Source organism: Taurulus bubalis (assembly GCF_910589615.1).
Source record: "Taurulus bubalis genome assembly, chromosome: 11".
NCBI lineage: Eukaryota > Metazoa > Chordata > Actinopteri > Perciformes > Cottidae > Taurulus > Taurulus bubalis.
In genome coordinates this window covers 24,459,366-24,478,545 of record NC_136599.1, presented here as the reverse complement: position 1 = coordinate 24,478,545, position 19,180 = coordinate 24,459,366, and the positions used below count along the sequence as shown (strand labels likewise).

General features: G+C 44.8%; 1 protein-coding gene across 1 annotated transcript; it reads right to left on the bottom strand.

Annotated features, from left to right (window-relative positions):
- Positions 1-182: 182 nt before the first annotated feature.
- Positions 183-18,087, bottom strand: arhgap4b (Rho GTPase activating protein 4b; the record flags this gene model as incomplete). Its single annotated transcript, XM_079226377.1, has 23 exons — positions 183-1,892; positions 2,638-2,740; positions 3,531-3,638; positions 3,879-3,968; positions 5,018-5,189; positions 5,386-5,441; positions 6,750-6,977; positions 7,063-7,168; positions 8,835-8,963; positions 9,115-9,192; positions 9,286-9,346; positions 10,710-10,806; positions 11,075-11,102; positions 12,210-12,294; positions 12,436-12,621; positions 12,731-12,832; positions 13,433-13,654; positions 13,893-14,021; positions 14,271-14,444; positions 14,538-14,600; positions 15,967-16,129; positions 16,254-16,425; positions 18,018-18,087. 23 exons carry the CDS (start codon positions 18,085-18,087, stop codon positions 1,677-1,679), a joined length of 2,838 nt encoding a protein of 945 aa, XP_079082503.1. The 3' UTR covers positions 183-1,676.
- Positions 18,088-19,180: the final 1,093 nt, after the last annotated feature.

Genomic DNA, 19,180 nt, shown 5'->3' with positions numbered 1-19,180 from the left:
GATCAGCCTGAGGAAATGGATCACCAGATTTATTTGTCAACTGAGCCGTGAGAAAGGGCCCGAAGCCAAACTTGGCCCCCTGCTCTCCGCTCCTGGAATACACTTGTGAAAGCAGTTTAAATACACCGACAACCCTTAATCATTCATCACTTATCATCTTTATTGGATTCATTTTTATTTTTTTTACCACCACATATACAATTGGACACAGTAAATTTAGTGACATCATCAAACAGTGATCCAGAATAACAGGGTGTTTTAATCATAGAGGCAGAATCAATAAAATAAAAATAAAAACAGATTCTACTTCTTTGTTTCCAGTACTGAAACACGACAGAGGGGGAGATGCCATGAGAACAATTCAAACGCTTTCGGAGTCAGAGTAAATAAATACAGCTCTGAAACAATGAGGCCCGGGGCCGGTGCTACAGATCGAGAGCAGAGTGGGGCCAACATGTGCGGATGAAGGAGACGAGAGTTTCACAGTTTAAACCAGAGGAAGTCGCTGAATCCTCTCTGGTGTGGGGGCCATTTTGTTTTGGCTCTTGAGGCTCGGGCACGTGTTTCCAGTCGAAGAGCGAGTCAACCAAAGCCCTGAGCGTAGAAAGTCCTACTTTCTCATGTTTTAAGCCAAACCTGAGCTAGCCCGGCGCTAACTCTGCAAGAAAAGCCCTGAGTTTTGGCCTGCGTATCAGGCCGCGCATCACATATGAAGGGGAATGTGTTTTGTGTGTGTGTGTGTGTGTGTGTGCGTGTGTGTGTGCGAACGCTGCATGCGGCTATAAGGTACTGACCCAACTGCTTAGGGTCTTCCCAGCTAGCAGCTCTACGGGGCGCCAAAATCTTCAATATTAAATGAAATAAATATCCACACGAATAAACTGTGTAAGAAATATAAATAAAACAATCATCTGTGATATCATGATTAAGAAATTATTATTATTATCGTTATGATCAAATGTAATTTCACCAGAAGTGAGTTTTAGAGATTTTTAATTTCATTAAAGTCTATTTCATTTCATAATGCCAGTTTTCCCAATTACGCTTTTATATCACTTGTCTTCTTTTTATCAATGTCACTTTTTGTCACTTTATTTTACATAGTTTATTCATATATGCTTATTCATTGCATATTGTCTTATTGAATATTGAACACCAGACTTATATTTTACATAATACGCAGAGCTCAAACCTACCGGATCTTTTCAAGTGAAACAACTGTGAGGAGTAAAGGCGTGAAGGCACTCAGGCCCTGGATCAGTTTCCTTTTTCTTTTTTCAATGAAGCAACCACCATATAAGGGGGGAGCTGATCTCAGAAACTGCCACTAGGGGGCAGTTTAAGTACTTTGTTGCTGCTCTAAGTATCACGGCAACCACTTTAAAAAGTCAGTCTCATCACATCCCTGATTCTCCCCAAAACATTTAAAATAAAAACCCACATAAGCCTGGAGAACAAATTAAACAGACCGGAACATAAAAGCAGCTGGAGGACGGACACACTGGACGCACAGTAACACGGCACCGGGACGAGTGGCACTATGAGATGGCGGCGACGCAAATATCATACACATGTCAATAAAAATAAATCAAGATCTTCACCAAATGTATCGTCGGCATCATCATCATCAACCGACGTTAAACAACCAATCAGCGATTCCAGCCTCCACCCCTCTCTTACTCCACCGGCCGGAAAAGGGCCCGTCCTCTGATGCCGAAGCCGACTTTTTTGGCAGCGGGAGCAGCTTGAGGAAGAGAGGAGGAGGAGGAGGAAGAGGAGGAGGAGGAGGAAGAGGGAGCAGTGGGGGTTGCAGGAGCGGCGGCCGGCGGCATGGTGGGCTGACGAGAGAGGAGCTCCTTGAACACCGAGTTCATCTGACGGCTGATAATTTCCTGAGAGGGAGAGAGAGAGAGAGAGAGAGAGAGAGAGAGAGAGAGAGAGAGAGAGGGAGAGAGAGAGAGAGAGAGAGAGAGAGGAGGTGAAGCAAATAGTCAGGAGGAGACACGTGGAGGATAACAAATGTAGGGCATCAAAGCATTTATTTTAAAGTAAAAAGTACAAACTTCTTCTTTTAAAAAAATATTTTTTTACTGTATTTTCCACCAATTACTGTCAATTGCTGCCAGCATGACAACACAGTGCTGCTGTGGCTCCATTTTGAATGATTGAACTATAACAAAAGTCTCCAAGTTATGATATCTTGGACAAAAGCTCGGGGTTGATGAAGAACAGAAGTTGTAAAAACTGATGCATAATTATGACATCTTGATAACAAATTAAAGGACTTGTTATGGGCAGAGCCTCGAGACTTTTTCCCTTCGTTTATCAACCTGGTATTAAACATTGTTTGAGATTAATTATGTCCTTGTTTCTTATGGAAGTGATAAAAAAAAGTTGTTAAAAAAAATTCTGATCCCAACAGTTTCTCTCTCCTGTGTTTATAAATTAAAAACAGATGAACAAAAAGGTAAAGGTTGTTGTTGTAATAGGACTACAAGCAGCTGTGTGAAAAGCATTCAGGTTTTTATTCATATCGCTATTTTCCAAGCTACTGGACTCTATATGAAAAGGTTCCAAGGGCCAACAGAATATTTCAGTTTCTCAGGAGCCGAGGGCCTCAAGGCCCGAACTACCAACCTTGTCGGCTGCCGGTCTCTCCGCCTGACCAAACGGAGGTCTGTCCGGGGGTCTGAAGCTGCCCTGTCTCACAGTGTCCAAAGTGTGTCTTCGCTCCTGAGACCTAAAATACAAGAAGGGACACAGGTCGGACAACACCCATAAGATGGATGGAGGTAAATGAAGAACATGATCTGAACTTCATTTCATGTCTTGGCGAGAGACGCTTTTCTCCGTCTTCTCTCACTACAAAGGTAACTTGCACATCAGATCTTGGCGCCTGTTCAAATTTCAGTCAAACATTGGATGCAGAATGTCTTTTTACTGTATTTGTTCCTCTGTAACAGCTTAATTGGCACTTGGCAAGACTAAAGCTCTGTTTACGCTCTCGCTCGGCGGCGAGGCGCGAGCCTCCGAGCACGAACGGAGGCGTTCACACTCGCTGCGGTGTGCGCTGCAGTATTCCAAGAAACAGCCAAACAAACAAAATAAACTGTGAGGAATCAAAAAGACAACGGCTGTAACCCATAGACTGTAGGGGTCACCAGCAAAAAGCCATCAAGCAGCCTCCACAATGCAGAGGAGGGATTGTAACTATACTTATTTCTCATATGCATGGACTATTATTGCCTTAGTAGAAGCCGTGTAAAGAAAGAAGTCAAGTATTTGATGCATATTAAAGAAACAAAGGTTACATATCCTGGAAGCTATTTGATTTGGCTGCAAAATATTTACTGAAATAAAGATTTTTTTTAGGACCTGGGCTACTGAGGTGCTTTTCCCTCTGGATAGATCTGGCTGACGCACTCCTCCTATCTCTCTCTCTATATATTCCCATACGTAAGTGCCTATGAACCTCATTGCACAGTGTCATGCAGCACGTGCGTTGCCTCCAAGGTGTGTGTCAGTCTTACACTGGCAGGTGTCGCGTGGCGGGAGACGTCGGCGGCTTTTGACCGGGGCTCCCCTCGCTTCCTCTCTGTCTCCCGGGCAACGAAGCGCTGTCGCTGTTCACCCGCATCCTGTCGAGACGCGCACAGAAACTTAGCAAATACTCGCGTGTGTGTCCGGGAAAAAGTGAGTATTACTGTTCGTTTGTGTGTGTGTGTGTGTGTGTGTGTGTTTTTCTGTCTATCTATTGTGCCTAAATACATTCATATATTGCAGTGTGCGTTCAAGTATGTGTGTGTGCGTATGCATGAGTGTGTGTGTGTGTAGGTGTGTGTGCGTGTGTGTGTGTGTGTGCGTGTGTGTGTGTGTACCGGGTTGTGTTCTCCGTCTGGGGATCGTCTGCTGTCAGGCTTCCAGTGCTGCCTCCGCCTCCCCCGTCCTCTCTTTTCCCTCGCTCTGATCTGAGGGAGGAGGCGATGGGAGACACATATTCAGAATATAGTTCACGAAGGAAAAAATGGGATTAAGGTTGAGTGACAAAATGGCCGTACGAGGAAGCGGCAGGGATATTAAACGTGACCGGATTTTTTTCGATAGAACATTCTGAAGATGATGCAGAAATCTATAGCGATTGGACAAAAAAAAAAACGCCAAATATAATACAATGTAACACAATTCTACAAAACTTTTAAATTTGTTAATTCCTCCCTCCCTTGTGAATGCATCCTGCTCTTTTTTCTGTACAACCCAGAGTGTATGAGAAGTGGACGTAGTCATTGTGACGTCACCCGTTGGTTTGTGGACTGATGTTATGAAGCCATTTCACCGTCGCCATCTTGGATTACGGACGTTGTCATTTAGTTTTTTTTGCGACCAATGAACAGAAGTTACCATATTTGGAATGCGAAGCAGTGACAGGGTTTGCTTTAGGGCGGGCTTACAGGTCACTGCCGCTACCAGAGACGTAGACGGCGTCTCTACGTCACTCCTCTGGATTCAAAATAGGGAAACTTCTGTTCGCCAGATACAAAAAAACAACATGGCGACTGCAAAACCGTCAAACTCAAGGCTCCATGACAGCAGTCCACACATGTCACAATGACTACGTCCCCTTTTTATATACAGTCTATGGTTAGCCCGCTACAACGGTCGCGATGGTAACGGTATACACAAAATGGCCGCCGCCCCTCTGACCATCCTGCTCGGTTCATTTGAATGAATTGTTAGCTTCCGCACCAGGTCTTCGCGGATGAAACGTGTGACGCGTTTGTCTGCAAATGAGATCCGACCCAATTTTAAGTACAATTTCAAGTTCAGACTCCGGTCCGAGTGGCGAACGCAGCGAACCCTCGGAGCCAAAGACTCAAATGAAATGTCGTGTCTCAAATTTGGAAAGAGGCGTCCTAGATCCACTCCAAGACCCGCCACCCCGTCTGAAAGGAAGAGGGCTTTGGATGCGGTGGTGCTGCGGTGGTTGCCTGAACGGTTCTGAAGTGGAAAGGTCACTCACCCTTCCAGCACGCTGATGTACTTGTGAGGGATGAGACCCTTAACCCCTCCCACTTCGCCTCTCCACCAATCACAGGAGGCCTTGCTGTGGAGGATGAGAAGCTCCCCTTGCTTGAAGGACAGCTCCGCAGGAGATCTCGCCGTGTAGTCAAACATGGCCACCGCCTCCCACTCTGCACACACATGCACAGTTGCAATATAGACATGTCTGATTACCAATCATGATCTCAAAACATCAAAAATGTAATAAGTGGTTTGTTGTACATCTATGTGAAGTATAGTGAGTGATACATAGCCTATGTCTAATGGAAGCCAGCCTCTAGTGTGTGTGTGTGTGTGTGTGTGTGTGTGTGTGCTGTACATCCTCACCGTCCTCACTGGGCAGATGCTCGGTCTCTCCATCTCCCTCCTCTGTGATTGGTTCACTGCAGATGACAAGAAAAACGAAAGTTCGTGGTCATTGCTCAGTTCCTCTTGTGTTCGACACGCAAGACCTCCCGTTACGTAACATTTCATACCACCGTGAGATTTCTCAAAGGACAAGTAACACCTTCAAATCACTGATAGTATATTAATGTCCGTGAAGAAAAAAGCCCCGAGAGCTGATTTTTGGCGCCCATGGACACTGTCGACAGCCCGGAGGGTGGCGTTCAGCAGTGAGCAATCAGCTTAATAGTGTTAAGCTGTCTTTGCACAAAGAACTGCAAGCTGGACAGAAATGCCTTTGGCGTGGTGTGAAATCCTGGTTCAAGAGGATGAGGAAGCTGCTCTACGCACTTGGAACCATCTTTGTCTTAAACTCATGACATGACCCACAAATCTCCGGGGCAACGTGAGGCAGTCCTCTTGTTCACAACGAGCGGACTGAAATAAATAAGTGGAGATGACGTTCAAGACCATTTTCGTACCAAACCCCGGAACTGACTAAATGTAGCTAGAGATGATTTAGTTAAAAATATAACAAACAAATGAATCGACAAAAAAAAAGAAATAACCTTGAATCTGTTGGTTCAAAAGCAAAACGCTCTTAATAATGTTCTTGCTACTATCAGTTGCTAAATTAATAAATATTAAAACACTTTTAGCCTTAGCTTGCCAGCTGAAATAATTAGTAGCTATGCTTTTTATTTATTTTATTAATGTTGTAATTTATTTTATAAAAAAAAAAAAATGTTGGCCATTTTAATTATTTATAGATCTATTCAATTATATTGTTCTATATAAAAATATTTTTACTAAATGTCAATTGTGAGGCTCCATTCATTTTGGCAGAATATTGGCAACAAACAATGTTGCATTGGCATTTCATTTATATATATATAAAATATATATATATATATTTTATATATATATATATATATATATAATATATATATATATATATATATATAAATATATTTTATATATATATATAATATATATATACATATATATATATATATATATATATATATATATATATATATACACATACTTCATACACTACACTACACATACTTAGCATTTTTGCACTTTCTCTATTGTTTAAATTTAATGTTTGTACTTTCTCTATTGTTTAAATGTATGTTCCCAAATGAATACTCTCTGTGCTGTATACAGTATATCTTTCATCCCTGTAAGTTTTATTTTTGTGTCTGTAAGCTGCTACTTCGACAATACATTTCCCCTTGAGGATGAATAAAGTAGATCCATCCATCCAACAAATACCACATCAATGACTACCCATCACTCACCAGTACTCCTGCTCCAGAGTCATGTGCTTCTCGTAGACGGGGCCCGGCAGCTCCGATTGGCCGGGGTAGATGATGTCGTGCTGGAGGATCATGGTTTTGACAAGATCGTTGACCTGCGGCTGCTGGGCCACAGCGTCATCGGAGTCCAACCCCCTCAGCAGGCTCGGACCGAAGCAAACGGCCAGGTTGTAGGGCTGCATCATGTTCTCGTCGCTGTACTGAGACACACTGGGGGAACGTGGATTATACATCATTTTATTTGTTTTACATTTTCACAAGCACAGCAGAGAGCGCATGTAACGCTGTAGCTTACTGATTGAGGAAAGCGAACAGGTAGCGCATCACGATGAGGAGGGGCCGCGGGAAGGTGGAGATGATCGCTTTGATCTGGACATCTTTCTCCGACACCCCTTCGATTTCTGATCATGAGGAGAGGAGTGGGAGGAGGAAAGATGCAGCGGTTACCATAAGCTGTGTTTGTAGCAAACTTCACAGTTTGTCCATCCCCCGCGAGCAGCTACAAACTGTGTCACATATGCATAAACCCCTCAAAGTTCTGACTTAAAGCAAATACCTAAACTACTGAGGTTGCCAGGGCTAGGCTGATTCACTATGCAGCTGACGGGAAACACAAGCATTTATGGGGAGTAAACAACCAGCGGGCAGGTTCACAACCCTGATTAGCTGTGCCCATTCTGACTCAGACGCTCAGAATTGGGCCTACAGCAGTGGCATTCTCTGCTGGCCCAAACAGAATCACAAAGTTTAAATGTAAATGTTCTATATATATATTTTTAATAATTAAAAGTTATAGCTAGCTGGCCAGCGCCCAGCTGTTAAACAGCTGATTCGAGACTCAGACGGCACTGGCCTACAGGAATAACAGGGAGGCAGTGAGAGAAGCAGAGACAGTGCAAACAAGACAGTGAGATGCACCAGTAGACAGAGTAGACGTTGCACCATCTTGCATCAACAGTCTGTATTTTGCAGGAGAGAATTCAAGGCCGGAGGTTTGGTCTCAGCATTGGTAGGGACACTAAAATGGCAATATACAGTAACAGTATATTCTATATCCAAAATATATATTAAAAACTTGTCCCAGTTGTGCGGTGAAAAAAATTAAAAAAATTAAAATAAATCTATTCTGCAGCACGTCTTATTTAAATACACTGCTGCTTCCTAAACCTGTACTACATCTGCAGTGGATTTCTGAGTTTCCTGACTGCATTTCAAAATAATGCAGGTTTGCACTGTGTGGGTAGTTAGCCTACTACTAGCTACGAAAAATCATTTTTGGGGATTTGTGTGTTCTCCTATGAACCCGAACCCGGTTTAGGAAAACATGGCGGTTTATGTTAAAATAAGTACGCCTCAGTGGTGTCCCCATCTAAGAATGTAAATAGAAGGGTAAATGGACTCTCTAGTGTTCCGACCACTCAAATCGTTTATTCACACACTTTCAAACACCGATGTCAGAGGCTCCCACTGCAAGGTGCCACCTGCACATAAGGAGCACCTAGTGTCTTGGCCCAAGGACACTTTGACATGGACCGGAGGAGCCGGGGAACGAACCGGCTACTGCGCGGCCGTACTTGGGGTACATTACATTTAGCTGACGCTTTTATCCAAAGCGACTTATATTTTTGCTCTATACACCGTAGACACAGCAACAGGGGAGCAATTCAGGGTTAAGTGTCTTGCTCAAGGACACATCAACGTTATTATTATAATAATTTTTTACATAAAGTAAGTAAATCGTACTTAAAAACGCGTTGCCACTGATTTGACTGACACGGACAGGACAATACAGTTGTGTGGGGAAAAAAAGAAACAGACAGTAGATGACGGGCGTTCCTGTAAACCAATGAACCAGGAGACAGGCAGACCCGTCTCAAGCTCCATCAGTATGAGCAGGATCATTCATTCAAAGGTACGACTGTACACGAGGAGGCGGATCAGCTCCATCGAGGCAGAACATGCGGCCTAAAGAACTGAGCAACCCAAGAAGCGGATACGAAAAAACCTGCAGGATCTGAGAGCTGAAACACACACAGTTGTATATTACGGGGTTGGAGAGAGACTTACGGACACACTCCAGCAGCTGAGAGTAGCTGTCGTAAGGGAAGAGAGGAGGCTCAAGGCCCCTGAAGTACAGCTTTAGCACACCGGCCACCGAGTCCAGGTCACACTCGCTGTCCGACAGAGGGTCCTCTCCTACGGGGAGGGAAACGGATACTTGAATGTGTTGATGGAGCAACACACACTTGTGTGCACATAAAAAGGACTGCAGGACAACATAAATGTGATTAAAATGAACCGTTCTCCATCAGAGGAAAAAGTGATGCTCTATGAGGAGCTCACTCACCTCTCTCAAAAGCATCTCTGATGTGGTTGACCTCCCTCTGTGACCCAGGAACTCGGAATATCCCTTCGTGGTGGAGGCCTGAGGCACACAACACATTGCATGTTCGTAGGTTCCATACAGGAGAAAACACACAGGGCTGCTCTCTGAGCTTCAGCATGAGGACGGACTCACCGTGAAGGTTGATGAAACGGATGCAGCTCTCAACCACCACAGGAATCTGCTGCCCAGAGCTCTGGAGACAGGAGATGAGTGGAGAGAGGGAGAGATGAGATGCCGATAAAGACGACGGCAAGGTCGACGTAATAATCAACAGCCGTAACAGCAAGAAGGGAACACACATTTAAAGCAATACACATTGAGGTGTTTATTGTACTATTTTGCATATACAATGTTTTTTATGTATGTAATCAACAGGGGAAATGTCCTGGTGATATCTGTTCGTTAAATCTTTTTGACCCAATTCTTTATCTTGCAAAATGTATCTAATTTTCTAAATGAGTTTTTTCTCAGACTCTGACATACACCAGTTTCATTCCTCTATAATCTGAAGGTTTTTACAGAGGGTTTGTTCATATATAATTTATAGCCTCATTTTTAGGACATTTTTTATTTATTTTTTAAATGGATGTTCACTATTTTTTTGTTCAGTATTTTTTATATTTTTTTATTCCAATAGAAATGATGATGACATGAAATGGTGATATCTGTTAATAAAAGTGTTTTAATCACCTGGGGGTGTCTCCCCTAAATGTGTATATGTGTATTTTATATTTTATTCATATGTGTATTTATATTCTTTTCTTTTTCGTTTTGTAGATTAAGGGGAGACACCCCAGGTGATATATACACATGGCTCTATAAATAAATATATAAATAAATATATATATAGCCAAGCTAGCTGTTCCCCCCAGCTTTCAGTCTTTGTGCTAAGCTAGGCTAAACAGCTTATTTATCGTACCCCCCTCTGGGTTGCTAAACCCAACGTTCCCAGAACAAACAGCCCAGGGCCTCTAAGCAGTCACAGTTGGGGTTCGCTACCTGCGTCCGAGACATTTTCCTTCTTCTCCTGCAACCGAGCCAAGCGCGGCAGAGAGAGAGAAAGAGAGAAAAGAAGAAGCACGGATCATAAAAAAAGGCAGAGTATGAAATAAGGGGGAATAAAGATTGAGAAGCAGTGGGAAGAGGCGCACAATAAGCACACACGCTCTCAGAAGAGGAGCCGAGAGAGGAGGCAACAAAGAGGCCAGTGCATTTTAATCCCCTTCACAAGAGAGGAAGAGATAAAAGGGAGGAAGAGGAGAGAGGAGAAGGAGGCTTGGGGGGGTGGGGTGGGGATTTAAAGGAGGGAAAAGCCAGCAATAAACTATAAGCATCACCATACACATGAAGGCACACCGCGTGCATGTGCTGCAAGAAGCCCCCGCCAATTCCTCTGCTTCGGTGTGACAGGATTTACAAAATCACTCCCTTCTGAGGGGTTGAACAGCAGTGCAGCGCAGCAAGCCAATCAGAAACCAGGTAAAGACAAGGGATGTTTATTTAGTTTTCTTATTTGCATGTGTGTGTGCGTGATAGTGTGTGTGAGTGTGTGTTACCTGTATGTAGGAGAGTATGTCTGTGGTGAAGAGTGTGTGGCAGAATTGGGAAACAGGTCTGGACTTCCGAACGCGCACTGACCGAGCACATTGCATTCTGGGAAATATAATGATAATAAAATGCAGAATGCCATTTGACATCTTACATGCAATGATGTTTGCTCATCATCAGTTACTCTACACTTCACAAATCAGCTTTATATATTTGTTTTGCATAATTGGAAAAATTGGACAAAATGGCATTCATGGTTCAGATTTGGTTTCATCTCTTTCCTCTCCTCCTTGTCCTCTCTGCTACCTCCATGTCTCTACGCCTCTCTCAGTCACACTGGGTCTATTCCAAGCTACGAGAAGACACTGTTTACCTGGAGGGGTCACTGTCGACAGCCTCGGCTGGAGGAGAGAGACAGAAAAACAGGCAACAGAGTGAGGTCTGGTTCAGGGTCCTGGTGCAAACAATATCCCGATATTACACATCAAAGTTGAAATAAACGTCCTTGAGTGATGTCACTTGAGTCTCCGTCGGTCGTGCGTTAAGACTAGTTGAGACGGCCGTCGCCATTTTGTTTTTATCGCAACCAATCAGTGGCGGGCCATCAGTGATATCTATTTTATAATGTATGTATTATAATATGTTTTCCCTATTAGCTTATTTTCTCATTGCACAGCTCAATGCTGCTTGGCACCAGCGCATCACCTCTGTTTCTCTCTATGGTAGAGAAGGTTAAATTAGCTGGGCTCTCACACTCCGGTACACTGGGTGGCGCTATGCACCTAGTTAAGTTGGTCCGCCATTAAACTGAAGAAGAAGAAGCAGCAGCTGTAGACTTTTCCTGTGGACAGTACCTTACAGGATAACACTTGGACCTGCTGTCCTCCCAGCCCTGCCTGGCAGCCCGAGGCGCGATGGAAAGCAGGTCTGCGTTAGCTCGCTGTTAGCTCGCTGTTAGCTCGCTGTTTGCTCGCTGTTAGCTCGCTGTTAGCTCGCTGTTAGTTCGAAATATTTAAAAGACGTTTTTTCTAGTTGTGCTGGAATTATTTTTGATATCCGGTCACTTCCCTGCACATTCCTTCATACTTCATATTTAAATACACATGTCACTTTAACATGTCACTTTAACTTCAACACACACTTACAGTACACTTGTTTACAGTACTGTTATCTGTTTGTCTGTGCACTTTATTTGAAATTTGATATTCTATTGTAAATGTAATATGTTTCTATTGCGCTGTGTTGATTGCTGATTGTTGTTGTTTGTTTAATGTATGCACCACCCGCCAAGACAAATTCTTCATATGTGTAATACCTAGTAAATAAATTGTTCTGATTCTGATTTTTAACAAATGACTCTGACGATATCATAGTGTAGCGCTACATCGGTGGAGTACACTGGCTTCATGTGTGAGAACCGATCACAGATTCAAACAGCGGCATTCAAACATTGGAAGACATTTGCCCCGCCCATCATCTGCCGTCATATAATCGCAGTATAATAGTACCTTTCTGTATGGCATCTTGTAGAAGGTCGTGTTTGGCTTGAAGTTTGAAGGTCAAAGAACTGCTGATGAGGAAGTCCTTCACTTTCTAGGCACAAAAAAAATGAAGAAAGTATTAGGGTTGTAGTTATCCCTCGACTATTTCAACAGTTTCTGAAACTATGCTACAATTCAACATGTTATACATGTAGTGCAACATGTCCACCTTTAGCCAACTGCAGTGACTCACTGTAAAGTAGTAGGTCTCTGTCTCCTGCTGATTGGCTCGGCGCTTGGCGAGGGTAAGTTTTGGGGCGGCGTTTCCTCCAGGCGGCTCATGCGATAGGCTGCTGGGAACGTCGGGGGAGGGGTTACCGTCGCTTTCTCCCATGTTGTCCAGCAGGGCGGCGAGCGTGGCTTTAAGCGTTTTACTGACCTGAGAGAGGGACGAGAAATGTCGTTTGGTTTGTTCAGTTAATTATTTTTTTCTGGTGTCTTTCTAGTTTTCTAGTTTAGTTTCAGGAAGTGAGAATAATTCTGCTGACCTCCTCTGTTTCCAAGGTAACGGCAGCGAGACGAGACTGAAGCTGCTGGAACCTGGTCTCCAGCTCGTATCTCACCTGGCTCTCCGCACTCACCTCGCACACCTGAAATACACAATTTAAACAATGAAATATTCCCTTCCAAGTTCAAACCACTGGGATGTTGTTCTGAGAGAGGCGGGAGGGGTAGAGGTTTGGGATTCTTCAAAAATCTGTTCTGGTCAACTTTAAAAAACACCAATGATTTAGAGGGATAGTTTGAATTTATTTTGTGCGTGGGGTTGTAAAAAATAAATAGCAGTTTAAGTAGTGTACACTATATTTAGAATATTTTCACCAGACATCCCTCTGAAGTCGTCATCCATGCTCTGACAAAAACAGTAATTTGACCTCGCAGAAAGCAGCAGTTACTCGTGTACCGCTGCCTCCATCGGTTAGTTTGTAGGTGTAGTCGAGTGACTTTGGTGAATCTGAGCTAACCCTTTAAAACACCAAAGTCACACAATAAGACAGACAGACTAACCGGTCGGGGCAGCGGTACACCAGCAACCTCTGTGCTCTGCGAGGGAAAAACACAGTTTCTGTCAATGAAGTCTGGCATAGATGATCCCTTTTCTTTTGGTGTTTTTAGTCCTTTGGTGTTTTTGCTGCAGGGGTTCCCCCCTCCAGTCTGTGATTGCTACACGATAGCTCTTATGGCTCCACCTGGTCTCCCTCGTGCGGATGGTAGCTGAATCTGAACGGCAGACAGAAGGCGGAGTCGTGTTGCTGCAGCAACGCATCTCTGTCTCCACTATGGTCCAGGGACGTCACGGCCGCCTCCAGCTGCTTAAGGCCCGTCTCCTCCGTCTTCTGGATGCGCCCCCTGCTGGACAGGTAGCAATTCATCACCCTCTCCACGGACAGATGGAAGCCCAGGTCGCAGCACTGCCGGGAGGGAACGAAAAGAGGGATGGAAGGCGATGGTGAGAAGACAGTAAATGATGAAGAAGGGAAGTAAAAACAGAGGCAAAAGTGAGATATATATATATTTTTAACTGTGGTGTGAGACAAAGAGAGAAATCTCTTTTATTCAGATAATAACAGGTGAGGGTGGCACAAAAAGGAGTCACTCTCAACCACTGAAGGGTCACATTATACACAGACAACCGCATGTTCCCCTCACGTCGATGAGTGTGCTGATGTCCTGCAGGTAGTACTTGTTCATGGCCGCGTTGGCCGCTGCCAGATTCAGCAGGTAGTCGTTACGAGCCTTGGTGCACTTCAGCTGGTTCTCCTGCACTCTGCCGTGCCTCTGTGCACACACACACACACACACACACACACACACACACACACACACACACACACACACACACACACACACACACGTACACGCAGGAGGAAAGTAAAGAGAAGATAAGATCACATCTGTTAAAGCAGACGCGTATTCACAGAATTTTGAAGTCGATACACACTCAGACAAAACAACAGGAAATGCTTTGTTCTGTAGCAGAGGGAAAAAAACCTACTTCAAGACTTCCTGTGACAGAAACACACTCACTTTCTCCATCAATCGCTCCATCTTCTTGACGGAGCTCCGCCTCTGCCCTCCCGATAGGCCGAGGCCGAGCTCGGCTGACTTGCCGGTGTGTCTCTCCTCCAACCGCTCGGCTTCCTTCAGCTTCCCCTCGGCTATCAGGCAGTCGGTGTGGTACTGGTTGTACGTCTTCAGGGCCTTCAGTGGCACACAAAATGGAGACTCCACGTCAGCTTTGTCTTTATTTTTTTGCATTACTCCATGCCAAGATGACAATATCGACACGCTCACCGTCTGCATTTCAGTGGTGACCTTCAGCAGCTCATCCTGCATCTGGATCCCAACTTCTTTGCTCTGCAACAATAATAAAAAAGAAATACATTTGAGACTTGCAAATTGCTATTACTTTAAAGCACAGTTGTTCAAAGTCAGAAACATTTACTTAGTTGTTACTTTGGAGTAAAATGAGTTGGGATAGTGCAGTACCGGGACAGATAAGAATACTTCATTGTGTTCAGCTATGTGTCAACTTCTACAGCGTATTTGGGGAGTCTGTTAACTTTCCAAGGCTGGCAACTAACAACTGAGGTCATTTAAGCGTGCCATGTTTCAAAATGAATTTGGCAGCTGTGAAAGAAATCCATCTTAACCAATTCATGCATTGATATGCTTTGGCATACAAGAAATAGAGCTGACAGAGTGGAGTGATTTCATTTGTTAATTAGTGTAGCGTGATAACAGTGTAGCGAGTAGTACAGTAAAATACATTTTCTTAAAAAACATTGATGTTTATACACTTAGATTCAGATAATATCCTGTTTGAAACTGCATCTAGTAGGTTTACAGTAAAGTGGTGTACACAGGCGGTCTGAGGGGGCCGAGTCGAAAACATACAAGGCTTTCTGCACGCTGGTGCCCTTTTCTAGCATGTAGGGCATGCTAGATGTTACTGCACCTTGTTTTCTCCAGTGGAAGGGCACCCTAAAGGGCACACAAATCATGTTTTCTCCATTGGTAGGGTAGCCGGCCTAGAGGGCACTTTATCATGTTTTCGCAACTGGAAAGGTGAGGGACCTTCATCATGATTTATCTACTATAGGGGCTTTCAAGAAGGCCCGTCATCACCTAAAGATCACTGCATCATGTTTTCTCCACTGGAATAGCACCCTAAAGATCACTGCATCATGTTTTCTCCACTGGAATAGCACCCTAAAGATCACTGCATCATGTTTTCTCCACTGGAATAGCACCCTAAAGATCACTGCATCATGTTTTCTCCACTGGAATAGCACCCTAAAGATCACTGCATCATGTTTTCTCCACTGGAATAGCACCCTACAGATCATTTCATCATGTTTTCTCCACTGGAATAGCACCCTAAAGATCACTGCATCATGTTTTCTCCACTGGAATAGCACCCTAAAGTTCACTTCTCCATGTTTTCTCCACTGGAATAGCACCCTACAGATCATTTCATCATGTTTTCTCCACTGGAATAGCACCCTAAAGTTCACTTTTCCATGTTTTCTCCACTGGAAGGGCAGAGGGCACTTCATCATGTTTTATCTACCAGAGGGGCATATGAGAGGGCACTTTTGCTGTGTTTCTTTCAACTCAGTTGACCTCCAAGGACAGGAGTAGCAACCCTTCAAAGTAGGTCTTACATGTCTAGTGCGTCTGTTTCTGCGAGCATGGGACCCTCCACCAAAGATCCACTCACCCGTTTGTGCAGACGGTGTGTATCCTCCGTGCTGTGAGCCAACCGCTGTGTGAGTGTGTTGCAGCAGGTGTCCCCCAGCGCTGCATGTTCCCGGCTCTCCAGACGAGTCTGTGTCAGCAAAACAGACCAGACCTGACACACGGACTGACCCCACTGCTCCTTCCTGCAGAAAAAACAGACCACCGTAGTGAATTACAGCTTAACGAAACACTGGAAGGGTCTCCTGAGAGATAGAAGAGATAGAAGAGACACGTGCCCACTCACTGACATGCTGTGTACACGCTTACTTCTTAGTCTTGTGGGTGAATCGCTCGGTGAGTTTGTCGAGGGCGCGCGCATATTCAGCCTCGATGTCGCCTCGGCGCCGGAGAAACTCAGAGAGGTCTGAGAGCTGCTGCTGTTTCACCTCCACCTGAGAGTCTAAAATCTTGATCTGGTCTGTCAGCTGGGTCCGCAGGTCTGACACAGATAGGGACAGACAGAGAAGACACACGGAGAGAAAGAGGACAGTTATTCGAGTAAATACGTTCATAAGCCTGGAGACATTTAACGTGAAAGCAAGGAATCTGTGTCCTTCGGATATCACGAAAGCTGTTCATCCAATCTACTTCACACTTGGCAGGCGTCAGTGGCGGCTGGTGGCAATTTTTTTTGGTGGGGCCATCTAATCACAGTATGATTCAATGCAAAAAAAGGTATCACGCACATAATAAGGACATCTTATTAACACATTTCAGTATATTATAATTAGGGATGGGCATCGTTTGGGTTTTTTCTGATACCGGTGGTGGATTTGGTGCAATACGGACGGCAATAAACATTGGATAAACAAGCGAACGGCGAATATAATTTTCTATTTCTGCAAATAGATCCCCCTAAACTCCACACATTGGACCTTTAAGTAGGATTTTGAATGCAGGACTTACTACTTTCTACTCAAGATCTGAGTGCTTCTATCAGCAATCCTCATTGGGAGTTGGGAGTGTATGACACATGTGGGTATTCATGTGTATGTATGCATTTATATGTATTTAACACATATTTAGCACGTGTGTATTTCCTGTCTCGCTTGTTTACAAATATGAGAAGAAGAAAAAAGATGCATGCATATCACACCTGCCTATGCTGTCAGACATAAGGCGCCTGGATGAAGTCTACAAATGAAACACATGCAGTCCATAACTCATGCTGCTGTTTTCCTACACCTGTGGTCACCCACGGCTCCACAAGGGAACAGAAGCTATTGTTTGAGAAGTGTCTTTTCTAATCCCGCATTTTCCAACCAGGGAACGACAGTTCCTAAAAATAATCATTTTAAAACGGCGTTCGTGCTGTCGTTTGCTGCTTATTTACTGAGACGGCAACGTATAGGTTAGTACACACAGCTTGTAAGAACCCAAGCATACATGCATGTGAGTGTGTGTGTTCAACACAAGGCCATGCATTGTACACAGAAGCTGCACTTCGGTATGAAAAGGCCAATACAAACATCGCTCTCTCAAATAACCCCAGCTTCGCTTTGCTCTCTCTCTCTCTCTCTGTCCTACCTGTTCTCTGGCTCTCTCGTTCTTTTCTTCCCTCACTCCCCCAGCCCACCCAGCCCTCCTCCCGCTCCCCGCTCTCCTCCCTATTTACTCGTCTTCTCCCGTCTCTGTGTGAGCACACGGCCCGGGGCTGACTGGATGTGAGGAGACAGCATCACTAATACTGGCTATAAATACACCCTTGTAGTACAGTACAGAGAGCCACCCAGCCACGGCATGCACCCGACAAAAAAACAAACACACACACACACTGCTGTTGTCATGTGAGAAATCTTGTAACGCCAACATCGGTCACGCTCATGTGTCTTTGCTGTGATTAAGGGACGCCGCTCTCTCCTGTTGGCGTGAGGAGACTCTGCATGGCCTTCGTTTCACACATAGGCTGAGCGTGCGGAGCAGCCGTGAACACCCATGCATGCTATTTCCTATGCATTCATGCATGTGGGTGAATGCAATAAAGGGCACAGACGAAAACACAGAGACAAACACACTCACACACTCACTCACCTTTCATCTGCGATTCGTACTCGGCCAGGCTGCCCTTCTCCCTCCTCAGCTTTACATGTGCCGTCATCATCTTTGACCCACGCACGGATACCGGCCTCCCCGATGGCCCGGTTCCCCTCGTAGTCTGCCCCTCCCCGCAGAGACCTTTTCGACCTCAGGGTGCTCGCTCCGGTGCTGTCCGCCTGTGACCTTCTTCACCCCTGACCCTCTCGGCCCCTTCGCTGCTCTACGGCTCTACGTGCAGCACATCGGGGTCGCCCGGCTGCACTCCGTGGGGGTGTCGGTCGGGTCGATGCACTCGATGAATCCCTGAGCTTTCTGCCGAGGACGCTGATCCATAGGTGGACTGGTCTGAGCAGCAGACAGAGGGTTAGAGGACGAAAGAGGTGGGGAGAGATGAGAAGAGGACAGCAATGGGTTAAAAAAAAAAGGTTTATTGAGATCAGGGTGAAAATGAGAGAGCCAGGGGACAAATGAGGCTGGAGCGACGAGACAGAAAGGGACAGTGTCACCAGAGAAGGGAGGTTTAACAGGAGGGACAGCGCCGAATGGACAGCGAGAGGGCAAAGTGGTGTGGACAGGAGGGGAGGAAGGATGGGGGATGGGAAGATGAGAGGTGATGAGTAACAGCAGCGGTGAAGGCTATTCAACGCTTCGAGGGGTCGGGGGTTTGCGACGTCCATAAAGGTAACAGTCAAGCACGCAGGCCAATGTCTGTAATTATGCTATTTTACACAAACTGCTCCAAGGTCAAAGAGTCACAGTGGGATGTCATCAGGGCTCTTTTGTGAGCCACCTAAAACTGGCCCGCGATCAACGTTGGGTCCGGATTTCTCGATATAATAACAGTTTGTCACAGTTTGTGCCTTGTGGGTGATTGTATCACAGGTCAGTCATATTGATCCATTTTCAAATAAGGAAATAAAAGACTGTCATTTTATGGATTAAAACAAATCTTATCATTAGTAGTTTCAATGATTTATTATACTAGCTAGAGTAAGGAGATCATTAAAGGAAAACGTGCTTTGATTCTCTGCCCAAATCTGATTGGGCAAGACTCGAGCCAGGCTGTAACTTTTCAAAATTCCCACGGGCTTGAATCCAGTTTCCCAGGATTCTTTCCGGGCGCTGTGTGGACCACTTAGTAGGAGAAGGCTGTAGCT